The sequence below is a fragment of the Bos taurus genome, chromosome 25 (assembly GCF_002263795.3).
Source record: "Bos taurus isolate L1 Dominette 01449 registration number 42190680 breed Hereford chromosome 25, ARS-UCD2.0, whole genome shotgun sequence".
In the NCBI taxonomy this organism is placed as follows: domain Eukaryota; kingdom Metazoa; phylum Chordata; class Mammalia; order Artiodactyla; family Bovidae; genus Bos; species Bos taurus.
The window spans coordinates 26,781,784-26,795,445 of NC_037352.1; the positions used below are offsets into that span (position 1 = coordinate 26,781,784).

A 13,662-nucleotide genomic window follows, 5' to 3' on the forward strand; every position below is an offset into this window, starting at 1 on the left:
TTGTTGGATTCAAGAACTAATAATAATCAGCTATAAGTAAACACCTACAACAACCTGTCATAGGTACTTGACCTACAAATAGCCCTAAAGAATTATACCCATTTTATACATGAAAAAGCAAGCTGTCATAATGTTCACATTAAAAGGGAAACCCAGGGAACCAGAGAACACAAGCGGCACACTACATCTTTCGTAACTTAAAGGTAGAATAGTGGCCAGGAGCACAGACTGGAGCTAAGCTTCCTGAGTAAATCCTGCTTAGGAAACTGAAAGTTTATCAATTCCCCTCTCCTGTAAAATGGGGCTGATGGTAGTACCTTCCTAAGAGATTTCTGTCAAATGAGTTCCTATGTGAGAAAGTGTCTGGCACACAATGCAAACTGTTTTTATCTTGTTAGCACGCAGACCCCAGGCCCGCACTCCTGCACCGAGCAATAACTGGACGCGAAAGCTTCCTTTACGCTCGACTGGCGCTCAAACCGCGTGCTCTAACCACCCGGCACGGCGGGGGATCCCGCTGAGCGGCCAGCCTGATGGTTGTAGCATCACGCGCGTGCGCGAGAAGCCAGACAGCCTGTGGACTAAGCCAAGCGGCAGAAAGGGAGAGAACACATAACTGGCAGTGTACAGTGTCCTTCCGCGGCCGCGCGCCACCCAGCGGCCAACTGTCCCCAACGACTCGCACTATAGATCCAGATCCTCGGCTAGACGCCGTCAGGAGAGTAGCCAATAAACGAAGAGCAGGAAGAGGCGGGGTCATCTGGAGGACCGCCCCAAGCGCCTACTTCTAACCAGTTGAGTCACAAGACTTGATGAGGGGCGGAGCTAATCTGACGTATACCAAATCCAAGATTTGAGGGCGGTTACATATTACTCCCTCCCTCCCGCGTTTGACTCCGCCCCTTCGACTTGACGTACACTTCTCAGCCTATCAACGGCTAAGCCTGTAGGGGGGTGAGGGGAAGGGGGCGAAAAGTGGGAGGAGACAGAGAGAGGAAGGAGGCGTAGGCTGAGGAGGAAGAGGGAGGAGGGGCAGGGAAGTCCTGGCGGTGAAGAGGCCCAAGACTCCAAAGGAGACGACAGGAGGGTGAGCTGGAGCTCCCCAGCTGCCCAGCTGCCGTTCCGGATTCTTTAAGGCGAACGTCAGACAGAGACGGAGGAAAGAAGGAAGAGAATTTTATGTCGGCAGACAGACAAGCTCTACCCGTCACCGTTGCCTCACATCCGGGGCTTTGGAGGGCTGGCCCCTCGGCCCCGCCCCCCACCTCGCGCCTTTCATGGCGACCGGAGGCGGAGGCTGGAAGAGCTGGGCCTGGAAGAGGCCCCTTTAAATCTCCTTAAAGGGGTGGCCACCTATCTCGGCGGACTACAACGCCAGCCTTTAAAGGGGAAGCCGCCGAACAGACGCTGACAAATTGAGAACTGTGCTGTTGGGAGAACTGGAGCGAGCAGAGGATTCTCATCGCCACTTCTCAAAGCAAGAAGTCCTTTAAATTCAACTTAAAGGGGAAGTGGCCGTTTGTGGAGGACTAGAAACTAACTCCCGAGCCCTTAAAGGGGCGGCCTGCTGTTTGGAGAACCTGGGACTCCTTAAAGGGGTGGCCTCTTTTAGCCGGAGGACTTGAGGCACTTTTAAAGGGGAGGTCGACGTTTCGGGGCGAGCTTTCGGCCCCTTTTAAAGGGGTGGCCCTTCCTCTTCTTCGGGGAGACTTGTCTCGACCCCTGGTAGGGGGCAGCCACCGAACTAGGCCGGTCGGACACCGTCGGGTCGTCTTAAAGGAGTCAGAGACTGGACAACTTAAGGCCTTGCCTTAAAGGGACGGCCGCCCCGTTTTCGCTGTCTCGGCCCCGCCGGCCCCACAGGGGGGGCTCTCGGGCTTGTCGCCCCGGGGGCGGCGCCGGCTCCCTGGGCCTTGGCCTTGGGGCACGCTCGGGGCGAGCAGATCCTGTTTTAAAGGGAAAGCCGTGGCCCTCTCGTCCCTGTGCAGCCGCCAGCGCCGCGCCTGCGACCCCGGGCCTGCGGACAGGCCGCTCCGGGGCCCGCCGCCTCCGGATGCGGCGCTGAGGGCGGTCGCCATGGAGACGGCAGCGGCCGCGGCCCCGGGCCCGGGCTGGGCCGCTGAGGGGGAGCGGCGGCGGCGGCGCTGCTCGCGCCGAGACCGAGACCGGGAGCAGCGGCGCCGCCGAGGTCCCGGCGGCGACGCGCCCCGGGCCCTGTTGGCCGCCCCGCGCGGCTCCTCGTCCTCGTCGTCGCCGCCGCCGCCGGCCAGGCCGTGGTCGTCAGCTTCGTCTGGAGAGCGGCCCGGAGGCCCGAGACGGCGGCGGCCGCGTCCCAGGCCTCGGCCCCCGCGACCCCGAGCTCGAAAGCGGCCTGCTGGCTCGGGCAGCCGCGGGGAGGAAGAGGAGGAGGAGGAGGAGGGGGGCGCAGACGATGGGGAGGCCGAGGAAGAGCCTGAGGAGGAGGAAGAAGAAGAGGAGGACTTGATCGATGGCTTCGCTATCGCCAGCTTCGCCAGCCTCGAGGCCTTGCAGGTGGGGCCTGTTGGGGCCGGGGACCTTTGGGGGGCTTCAGAGGGCCCGAGAGAAGGGTACGGTGCCTGGAGTGGGTGGAGTTGAGGGGGGAATGCTGGCACCCCAAACCAGAGCAACCGGCTCCTCTGGCCAGGCCTCTGCCCCACCCTGGGGTGGGAGGAGGTAGAGCTAGTCTCCAGGGACCAACCAGGTTACCGGGCCCGAGAGCCACTTTGGTAACTTGGTCACCCCTAGAGAGGTGGGGAGCTTTCCTTTCTCCACCATGTATGTACTTTAGTCCCACCTCCTCCTCCACAGAAGGATGCGTCTCTTCAGCCCCCAGAGCGACTGGAGCATCGGCTGAAGCATTCTGGGAAGCGGAAGAGGGGGGGCTCCAGTGGGGCAACTGGGGAACCAGGGGACAGCTCTGATCGAGAGCCTGGCCGGCCCTCTGGGGATCGGGCCCGAAAATGGCCCAATAAGAGGAGGAGGAAAGAGGTGAGCTTGTCCCAGATCCCTGTCCTTTAAAATTCTGAGCCGAATGTTCTTCACATAGACCCATTTTCCATCAGCAGTGCTGCTACCCATGGTGAAGTGACCCCAGTCTCTCAGGTCAAAGAGAGAGGCAGAGCATATTTGAGCGCCCACTGCCCCATCCCGGACTGATAAAGACATGTCCACAGTCAGACTTTCCTGCTTTGGGCTGATACTGGGTCTGCCTTGAACATATTGATAATTCAGAGATGTATCAAAAGGACGTAGTTGAATCGTAAATTAGATATGGTCTCTGCACCCCTTTTCAAGTCAGTGTCAGTCTAGTAGGAAAGAATCTTTGAGCAAACACCTAGACCAAAACTTGAGAGGCACCAGAAGGTAGAGATCTGGGAGAGATGCTGCAGAAACCCACATGAGGAAGCCACTCATTCTGCCTGGGGGATGGGAGGAGGGTTGTGGTTAGGGAAAGCCCCCTGGGATGTCTTAGTCAGGCCTTGAAGGATAGTCATAAGTTGCTGAGAAGAGAAATAGGGCTAAGTTGTTTTGGGCAAAAGCGCAGAGATGTGAGAATCTGGTAGATTTGAAAAGTTGCCAGAGCATTGGGAACTGGGTGGGGAATAGAAGGAGACTGAGAATAGGTCATGAGGGGCCTTCAGTGCCTTGCCAGGGAGCTTAGACTTTATCCAAAGGCCTCGCCAGCCAGCCTCCCTTACCTCTGGACTCTGGTCTTTCTCAGGCCTCCTCCCGTCATTCTCTGGAAGCTGGATACATAGTAAGTGCTCTCCACCTGTATGGGCCCCTCCCCGTTCACTCCCTGTCTGAAACACCCCTTGACCTTGGGCCCCCCTTCTCTTCCCTGTTTTGACACCTCTGTCTTTCCTTCTCCCCAGTGTGATGCAGAAAGTGATCTGGACGAGAGGGTGAGTGGGGCTAGAGCTTGTTGGGTGGGCAGTATTACAGCTCATAAAATGAACTGTGCCTTAAAGGTCTCCTTGTACAGCAGACAGAGTCTTCCCTTAAGTGGGGAAAGGGAGTTAAGTCGAGCCAGAAATGGATGTTTGGGGAGGATGCATGGGACAGGTAGGCAGGTTGGGGGGTGGGGGGGATTGAGAAAGTAAATGACAAGTTTTATTTGGTAATTGGAGCCAATTGACCAAAGAATCAAAGGCCTATGCCTTGCTATGCTATCCTTTCCAAAGCACTTGGAGATACCAGTGGTTCTCCATGGAAACCCAGGGTGGCTATGGAACCCAGTTGGTTCTTCCTGCTGGTTATTGGTCTGCTCCTATAGATTACAGTCTGTAGACAATAGTCGTGGCAGTGAGGACACTAAACTATTGTACACAGTGTAAGAACGTAAGCTATAAAGGTGTGTTTCATTTTGCTTTTAGGGCTGATGTGCTAGCTTTCAAAGTGTGTCCTAGCAGTTGATGTTCTTCTCCTGTCACTAACTAAACGTGTATTCTCTGATGTATGTCTTGCTGTAGTTTAAAAAGTTGACTGGACAGGGACTTCTGTAGTGAAGCAAATAGTCTTTGTCCATCTGATCGGGGCACAAGTGGGAGACTGGGAGCCTATTGTCAAGAGAACCTGAGTCTGAGTTTTTATGAAGAATCTCCAGATTTCTAAGTATTCGCAGTTAGTTTAAAACTTTTGGTGACATTTACGGACCAAATAGATCTATAAGCCTGGTAGACAGTCTGGGCCAGCAGTTAGTGATATCTGACATTTTTGCCTTGATTTACCTGTTTCTCGGTTACTTCAGTACTGCCTCAATTCAATCTTCCTGGCCTATCAAATGCGCAGGCTTAGTTGCTCTACCCTTTTCCCCAAGCATTGGGCCTCCTAGAGCCCACAGTCTTGAGTGGATTTCAGCTAAGCTGATGGAATAGACTTGTCCCCACTACCAGTGCCTAGCCAACTCCAGAGGCTGTTGGCCTTCCTGGGTGAAGGCCTGACCTGACCAGAACCTGACTGTGTCCCTATCCTTCCCCAGGTCTCCGATGATGACCTCGACCCGTCCTTTACTGTCTCAACCAGCAAAGGTTGGTCCCAAGGGCTGGGGTTGGAGATACGGGAGGGAAATTGGGTAAGCATGGTCCTTAACTGAATATGTTTGCCGTCCTGCCCTCACAGCCTCGGGCCCCCATGGCGCCTTCAATGGGAACTGTGAAGCAAAACTCTCCGTGGTCCCTAAAGTGTCGGGCCTGGAGCGGAGCCAGGAACAGCCCCCAGGGCCCGACCCGCTGCTAGTGCCTTTCCCCCCGAAGGAACCACCGCCTCCACCAGCCCCTCGGCCTCCTGTCTCACCCCCTGCACCCCTGCCGGCCGCCCCCAGTCTGCCACCCCCACCCCAGCCCCAGCTGCAGCTTCGGGTTTCGCCTTTTGGCCTCCGCACTTCCCCCTATGGCAGCAGCCTGGACCTCAGCACTGGCAGGTGAGTGATCGGGAGGTCTGGCCAGGTCTGGAAAGGCCTAGTCATTTTGCTGCCAACCCCTGCATTCTGTGTCTGGGGACATGGGTTGGTTCCTATGGGATATCACTTGAAAAGGGATTTGGGGGCTAAAAAGTTTGAGAGATACTGTGGAACAAATTTAAAGAGATTACTACAGGACTTCTCAGAACCCTTTATACGTTGACTTGCAGAGGAATCCAGTTTGTGCCGTTTCCCAATTTTATTCCCCAAGTTTTTTTTTTTTTTTGTAAGGCACATCTCTTAGGAATAGTGTTGTTTGGAACATACTTTGGGAAATGCTGACATAATGTCTAAGAGTGCTGACTTTGGTGTTATTCAAACCTGGATTCAAATTCTTACTCTGCCGCTTAATGGCTGTGTGATTTTTGACAAGTCACTTAACCTCTCTGAGCCTCAATTTTTTCTTTTTGTAAAGTGAAATAATAATAGTACCTTCATTGTAAAGCTGTTGTGAGGATTAATTATGAGTTAATGCAGTGTTTCCCAAAGTGTGTACACACTTTTGTTAGTGGTGTGCGAGGGAATTTTAGATGGTATGTGAGTAAAATTTTTTCAGTTTTGATGTGTTTAAAAAAAAAAATACAAGTAGTACCTCAGCCCCTTAATTTTACACATTGCTGTTTGGTGAGGCCAAGTGGAAAAGAAACTGAGTTAAGTTTAAAGAAGTAAAAGATACAAGGGGTCCCAGGGATGCGGCAGCAGTTGGGAAGGTGATGTGGAATGTTGGAGACTTGGATTAGCATGTAAAGCAGATGACAGCACTTGGCATACAGTAAGTGCTCAGTAAAGGGTAAGAGTTAATGACACTTCAAGGATTGATGCAATTTTTGTTGTTATCATCATTTTTCCCCTTATTGAGAAAACTAAGGCTCAGAGAGAGGCAGTGACTTGCTCAAGGTCACCCAGGGTGTTGATGGCAAGATGGGCCTAGAATTCAGGCCTCCTGACTCCTACACCAGTCCAGCGCAGCGCTGCTTCCACTGGCTTCGGGTGGGAACCCAGGTGGCCTGTTGTAATTAAGCGTCAAAGTGAATGATGTTTTGTGCTGTGATTGAGTCAGAAAAGGGAAAGACCAGAGGCGTCAGAAGCAGCTGTGTGGAAGAAGAGACAGGAGGAGGGGGGTTTGTTGGGTGTGGGAGGTACCTCCGTCTGAGGATGGGTTCCCTGGGTGAGGGGTAGGGGTCCTGGGGGCCAGGTTCTACCACCTTCCATGTTGGAGAACCAGGGTCAAGGTATTTCCCAGGCTTCTGACCCCCTCCCGTCAGAGCTGGCACCTCCCAGCCCCTCACTCATCTCCCCACTTCTCTCCCCAGCTCTTCACGGCCGCCCCCCAAGGCCCCGGCCCCTCCCGTGGCTCAACCTCCCCCCTCATCATCCTCTTCGTCCTCTTCCTCCTCATCTGCCTCCTCCTCGTCCGCGCAGCTCACCCACCGGCCCCCGACGCCCTCACTGCCCCTGCCTTTATCCACCCACAGCTTCCCCCCTCCTGGGCTTCGGCCCCCCCCACCACCCCACCACCCCTCCTTGTTCTCCCCTGGCCCCACCCTGCCCCCACCCCCACCCCTGCTGCAGGTGCCAGGGCACCCTGGGGCCTCAGCCGCTAACGCCCTTTCTGGTGAGTTTGGGATCCTGGCCGGGGGGCGAGGGGCCATGGCTCTGGGCTTGGGCCCATTTGACTTCGGGGCATCTGGACCTTAGCAGGCAGCAGGGCTTGAGGAGGGAGTGGCCCAAGGCCAGAAGGGAAGGCCAGTCACCCGGGCCCTAGGAGGCTGCCATGGTGGCTACAGATGTTAAAGCCTTCTCCCCCTCCCCTCCCACAGAGCAGGACCTGATCGGCCAGGACCTGAACTCTCGCTACCTGAATGCCCAGGGTGGCCCCGAGGTGGTGGGGGCAGGGGGCTCGGCCCGGCCCCTGGCCTTCCAGTTCCACCAGCACAACCACCAGCACCAGCACACCCACCAGCACACCCACCAGCACTTCACCCCTTACCCCCCGGGCCTGCTGCCACCCCACGGCCCCCACATGGTGAGCTCCTCATTGGGCCAGTGATGAGACTCAGAGACCTGGGGGGAGGGTGTGGCTTCCAGGGGAAAGCCCTGGGTTCTTGGCTGGCAGCTTACTCTTCCCTTCTCTTCCCTAGTTTGAGAAATATCCAGGAAAGATGGAAGGCCTTTTCCGGCATAATGTGAGTGTGTGTGTGTGGTGCGTGGGCATTGATATATCAGTGTGTGTGGCCCTGACTGTGGGGGTCCAGTCTTCAGCTTCCAAAGCAAGAGCCTTGAGCCTGGGGGAGGGTGGGGGGTCTAGGGTGGAGGCCAGAGGACCAGTGAGCAGACCCGCCCTGGGCTCCACCTCCACCCCCAGTTGGACTAGTCCCCTTCTCTCCACAGCCGTACACGGCCTTCCCTCCCGCAGTGCCCGGCCTCCCTCCGGGCCTCCCGCCGGCTGTCTCCTTTGGCTCCCTGCAGGGGGCCTTCCAGCCCAAGGTGAGCTCCCAACCCAGACACCACCACCACCTCCCACCCCTTACAAACCCAGACACCCCCAGAACCATGTACCTTCTAATTGCCCCAAACCACGCCCCTCCTCCTGCCCTCACCCTGTGGATCCAGGTTTTTTCAAAGCCATACTCCCTCCCAGTCCCAGCCCCCAGCTTGATTCTAGCCCCCTTTTATGCCTGGCATCAGCTCCTCTGACTGATCCCTCCACTCCCCTTTCTCAGAGCACGAACCCCGAGCTGCCACCACGACTGGGGCCAGTGCCGAGCGGGCTTCCCCAAAAGGGGACACAGGTGAGGGGGGTCAAGGCAGGTCCTCAGGGAGCTCGAAGATCTGTTGAGGGAGAGCAGTGTTGACTTGAGAGTGACCCCCTGATCCCTCTTTTTAATATGTGATCAGGGGTATCCCTGAGAATCTGAGGAGAGGGAATTTCTGTCAGTGAAGAGTTTCTCAGGCATGAGGGATAGGAATTTTGTGAAGTTGCCCCAGAAATAAGATTATAGGACAGTAATTTTTATAAGAGTTTTCAGGTTTTTTTAAGTCACAGCATTCTATTTTTCCAAATGACATCACACTAGGAAGTTCTGTTCTTAACGAAAAGATAAGCTGCCCCTTTGTGACGAGACATGGGCAACAGCCTTAAAGCCCAGGGCTCTGGGAACATGGTGAAAAGCATAGGATATAGTTCCTAAAGAGACTAGTCCAGAGGTTTTCCAGCTTGTTTTAACAATTGTAAAGGTATTTTTCTAAAGAAATCTTAAGCAGTTGCTCATTATACATGAAGTTGTCAGTCAGAGAGCTACTCTTTGAGAAACCTGCTGCCCACTAACCCATTCTACAGCCTTCCAGGCAGGGCACCTCCTTGGGGCCAGGTTCAGTAACTTGGTACTGGAAGGGAGATGCCTGGAGTTGGAGAAGCGGGGAAAAGGAAAGGTTTGAGGGTACCACACGAGAGGTGCTTGGGTGGGTGGGGTACTGGGGACTATGGAGATGAGGTGCCCAGGTCAGTAAACAGGTTTGAACTGCCGCCAATCTCTGCTTTGCCCTTCCCAGATCCCTGACCATTTCCGGCCACCTTTGAGGGTGAGTTTGGTGAGGACCTCAGGCTGCATGAGGCTGGGGGCTGGTGTCAGCGTGTTTGTCTGAGGGGTGGGTTTTGCTTGGGAATAAGCCAGAAGCCCAAGACATGGAGGCAGCCAGATGGAACAGCAGGAAACGAAAGGCTTGCAAACCGCAGGCCCGGGTTCACACATAGCAGGCCGTGGGACCTTGGGCAAGACTGTTTCTCTCTCTGAGCCTCAGTTTCCTAGGCTGTGAAATGAACCTAGTCCTAACCCTTCACTTGTAGGGGTTGACAAGTGGGGATGTTGTATGGCGATGCTGGGCCCAGGGCCAGGTCTGGAGTGGGTGATGAGTGAACGTTCTTTCCTTCCCTTTCCCTTTGGTCATCCTTCTGGGGCGGCAGAAACCAGGGAAGTGGTGTGCCATGCACGTGCGCGTGGCTTACATGATCCTGAGACACCAGGAAAAGATGAAGGTACTGGGGCCAGAGGGCTGGGGAGAGCGGGCCTGCCTGAGCTCTGGGTGTCTACCTTCAGTGGAGCTTGGCAGAATCTTGGCCAGAAATGTCCTCTCCTATCCTTGGTCACTGCCTGAGCAATTCCACAGTCAGTACTAGGTTCTCTAGCTAACTGGGGGGTGGTCAGAGAAGGTTTGGAGAGAGGCAGAGACCCACCCTCGCCCTCCCTTGGCACCAGCCAGCTCTCGGAGGGGGCCTCAGGGTGGAAGAGCAAGAGCGGGACCACACCTGCCTCCTCACTCACTGCCCCTCTCCCTGTCCCATGCAGGGCGACTCCCACAAGCTTGACTTTCGGAACGACCTCCTGCCCTGCCTTCCGGGGCCCTATGGGGCCCTGCCCCCTGGGCAGGAGCTCTCCCACCCGGCCGCCTCCCTCTTCACTGCGACTGGTGAGTCTGGCCAGCCCTCTCTGGGCCTGAGGGTGCCCACCTGTAGCCCAAGGCCCACCTTGCACACACTCAGCCTCATCCGCCTCTCTGCCCCAGGTGCCGTCCATGCTGCAGCCAACCCTTTCACGGCAGCTCCCGGGGCCCATGGACCCTTTCTGAGTCCCAGCACCCACATTGGTAAGAGCCAAGGGCATGTTGGGCAACCCAGGCCTTGACCCTGACTTCTTGGAGGTGTTAAGCGGGGGATTGAAATTAAACCTGAGAGGCAGCTGGAATGGAGGGTAGACCTGGGTCCACTTGCTTTGTGACCTCAAGCAAGTTACTCTCCCTGCTCTGAGCCTTGATCTTACAGTCTGTAAAATGGGATAACGAAGGGCAGAGTCATTGCCCAGCTCAGTCACTGTCTGAAATAGCCAGGAGTAGTGGGGAGAGGCGTGTGGAGGAAGGCTGTGCAGCATGGTCCCTGGCTCCCAGTGGTCTCCGCCAGCTTCTTGGAGAGGTTTATCCTAGTTTGGATGAACAAGGAAGAATTGAGCCGGCTGGCCCAGGGAAAGGTGTTCTAGAAGAGGCAATTGTGAGATTTCCCCAGCTGGCAGGTTAGGTGTTCTCACGGCCATGTAACATACACACACAGTCAGGGTTCAGTTGCATGTGGGTGGGAGGCAGCTAGCAGAGGTTCTTCAGGGGAGTGGCTGGCTGTTGAGTTGGCCTGGGTGGCGGGTATAGGGGAATGTGGGGTAAGAGCCTGACCTTGGAGTCAGAGGCCTGGATTAGGGGTACCGCTCGCAGGTTAGATGACCATTGATGGGCAAGTCACTTCACCTCTCTGAGCCTGTTTGATCTTCCTTAAATGGGAATGATCCCACCTCCCTCATGGAACTTATGCTGTTAAACAACACATTGCACATTAAACCTCAGTACCTTTCCAGGGCCTGCTTGCTGACCAGCCTCTTTGCCAGTCCATGATGCCTGCTCGGAGCCGGCCGCCCAATGCTCTGACCGTCCCCCCTTTCTCCCACAGATCCCTTTGGGCGTCCCACAAGCTTCGCCTCCTTGGCTGCCCTCTCCAACGGGGCCTTTGGAGGCCTGGGCAGCCCCACATTCAGTGAGTGCTGGAGGGGATGGGGAGGGGTGGGGTGGGGACTAGGGCGGTGGGTTGCTGTGCTCAGGCAGGGGGCCAGGAGGGTGCCTGAGTGGGCCCTACCACCCCTGGCTCCCATTGTCTTTTGCTCTGTCCTCTGTCTAGACTCCGGCGCCGTCTTTGCCCAGAAAGAAAGTCCAGGGGCCCCACCAGCCTTCGCCTCCCCCCCAGACCCATGGGGCCGCCTGCACCGCAGTCCTCTGGCCTTTCCTGCCTGGGTCCGGCCCCCTGAGGCCGCCCGGACCCCGGGCTCAGACAAGGAGCGGCCGGTGGAGCGGAGGGAGCCCTCTCTCACCAAGGAGGAGAAGGACAGGTGTGGCTTCACGTGCTCCCCACCTGCCCAGCCCTCAGCCTGCTGCCCACCATCCATCTAAGCTCCTTCATCCTCTCCTTCCTCACCTCCCCCAGGGACCTCCCCTTTTCCCGGCCCCAGCTCCGAGTTTCTCCTGCTACTCCCAAGGCCCGGGCTGGTGAGGAAGGAGCCCGGCCCACCAAGGAGTCAGTGCGGGTAAAGGAGGAGCGAAAGGAAGAGGCTGCCGCCGCCGCCGCTGCCGCTGCTGCTGCCGCCGCCGCCGCCGCCGCCGCTGCCACCACCGGGCCCCAAGGCCTTCACCTGCTGTTTGAGAGGCCCCGGCCACCCCCATTTCTGGGCCCTAGTCCTCCAGAGCGCTGTGCTGGCTTCCTGGAGCCAACCTGGTTGGCTGGGCCCCCTCGCCTCGCTAGGCCGCCCCGCTTCTACGAGGCGGGCGAGGAGCTGACTGGACCTGGGGCCGTGGCCGCCGCCCGCCTCTATGGTCTGGAGCCTGCCCATCCCCTCCTCTACAGCCGCTTGGCTCCGCCGCCACCACCGACTGCGGCCCCAGGAACCCCTCACCTTCTCAGCAAGACCCCACCAGGAGCCCTTTTGGGGGCACCACCTCCGCTTGTGCCCGCCCCCCGGCCCAGTTCCCCTCCTCGGGCCCCTGGCCCAGCCCGGGCTGACAGGTGAGGGAAGGGGAGGGGCAGGGGCATAGCTCCATCCCCCCTTTCTTCTGACATGGTTCTAGAGCTGAGGTTTTCGAGCCAGGGCTGGAGGGCAGAGATCTTGACCTCACCAGCCACCTCTGAGGTCATGGAATCTGGGAGCAGAAGTCCCAACCCCCATGAGATCACGCATCAGTTGGACCTTGGGGTCACTGGGAGGGCAGAGGTCACAAGCCTCTAGAGAGGTATGTGTGTGTGTGTGTGTCTGTGAGAGAGAGTGTGTGTGTGTGTGTGTGTGTGTGTACTTGAGAGTGGGGGTCATTTCAGAGGTCACATCTCATGATCTCCTGAGGTGCACCATCGCCCCTTCTGAGGGCCCCTAGGCCCTTGGCCCGCCTCGCCAAGGGCTCACTAAGCCAGAGGCCAAAGTGCCCCCCTCCTCGTCACCTACCACCCAAGTCCTCATGCCCTCTCAGGGCTGGGGGAGGAGGGGCTAAAGGAAGGGGGGTTCCGTGTACATATTTATCTCCCCTTCCACATAGCCCCCCAGACCTTTTGTACATTTTTACAGGGGTGCCCCTCCCAATAATCCCCCTTCCTGGTTAATTAAATCCTAAGACTGGTGCTGTGTTCCTAGCCTCTGGCCTCTCTGTGGGGGGAGGGGGAATTGAAGGGGGAAGAGCTGGGAGGGGACAGGCAGGAACCCAGGGGTTATTCCTGGGAATACGGGGACCAACAGGGGAAGGGACCTGGGTACCTAGGCCAGAAAGAAGGGCAGATGCTTCATGCTTGACTGACAGCCCGGGTTCCCCCACCTGCTCCTGTTACCTCTGTGCCCCCCCTCCCCAAAGGCGCAACCTCTAAGCTTCATACTCCACCTCTTAGTGGCTTGGTTCCCCCCCACCCACTCTATTCCAAGTGCCCCCAGGATTCCTGGGCCCTGCTCTCCAGAACCCTGTCCCCCAGAACCCTGCCTCAGGCTGAGTAGGGGCCAGAGAAGGTCACCATGTACCACACACCAAAGAAGGGGGTCGGCCTGGGGGTGGGCCACATAGGCAGCTTCTTCAGCAGCCTCTTGGCAGCAGCCCCAGCCTTCCCAAAGCAGCAGTGCCCCCAGGCTGGGGCCCAACCTAGAAGGCAGGGGTTGATTTAACAAAAACATAACGTTGACTTTTTTTCCCCGGTGGGGCTTATTCTGTAACATGACTTGCGGATATTTATATAAAAATGAGTGTTACAATGAGGCCCCTTGGCTCCTCTTTGAGTGTGTTTGGATCACCTGGGTGGGTATTGGGCTGGGTCCTGGGGTCAGGGAGGGATGAGGACAGTACTGCCCATGTCCTGATGAAGGTTTTACCCTCCTTCCCACCTGGGCAGTTTGTTCTCCCTCTGGAGGGGTTGGATTGGAGTGCTGGGCAGTGAAGTTTTTCATAACTTTTTGACCGCGAGGACTACGTACTCCAGTTGACCCTTGAGCACAGGTTTGAGCTGCACAGGTCCACTTACATGTGGACTTCGGTCAACAAATACGTCTTATAGTACCGCGCGATCGATGGTCGGGTGACTCCATGGATGTGGCACCACAGACAGGGAGGGCCAGCTATAGCAC

General features: G+C 56.8%; 1 protein-coding gene across 1 annotated transcript; it reads left to right on the forward strand.

Annotated features, from left to right (window-relative positions):
• Window positions 1–1,048: 1,048 nt before the first annotated feature.
• Window positions 1,049–13,297, forward strand: FBRS (fibrosin). Its single transcript, XM_005224960.5, has 18 exons — window positions 1,049–2,532; window positions 2,830–3,009; window positions 3,743–3,778; window positions 3,897–3,926; window positions 5,003–5,051; window positions 5,143–5,443; window positions 6,796–7,097; window positions 7,303–7,508; window positions 7,624–7,668; window positions 7,874–7,969; window positions 8,206–8,274; window positions 9,035–9,064; window positions 9,447–9,518; window positions 9,829–9,949; window positions 10,046–10,126; window positions 10,971–11,054; window positions 11,196–11,403; window positions 11,499–13,297. Exons 1-18 carry the CDS (start codon window positions 2,077–2,079, stop codon window positions 12,076–12,078), a joined length of 2,946 nt encoding a protein of 981 aa, XP_005225017.2. The 5' UTR covers window positions 1,049–2,076; the 3' UTR covers window positions 12,079–13,297.
• Window positions 13,298–13,662: the final 365 nt, after the last annotated feature.

What these genes read in the sequence shown, in the direction of transcription:
- FBRS (XM_005224960.5), top strand. Translation starts at nt 2,077, where the DNA reads ATGGAGACGGCAGCGGCCGCGGCCCCGGGCCCGGGCTGGGCCGCTGAG. An exon ending in AAAGTGATCTGGACGAGAGG is followed by an intron (nt 3,927 to 5,002) that starts GTGAGTGGGGCT and finishes ATCCTTCCCCAG; the next exon opens with GTCTCCGATGATGACCTCGA. An exon ending in TACTGTCTCAACCAGCAAAG is followed by an intron (nt 5,052 to 5,142) that starts GTTGGTCCCAAG and finishes CTGCCCTCACAG; the next exon opens with CCTCGGGCCCCCATGGCGCC.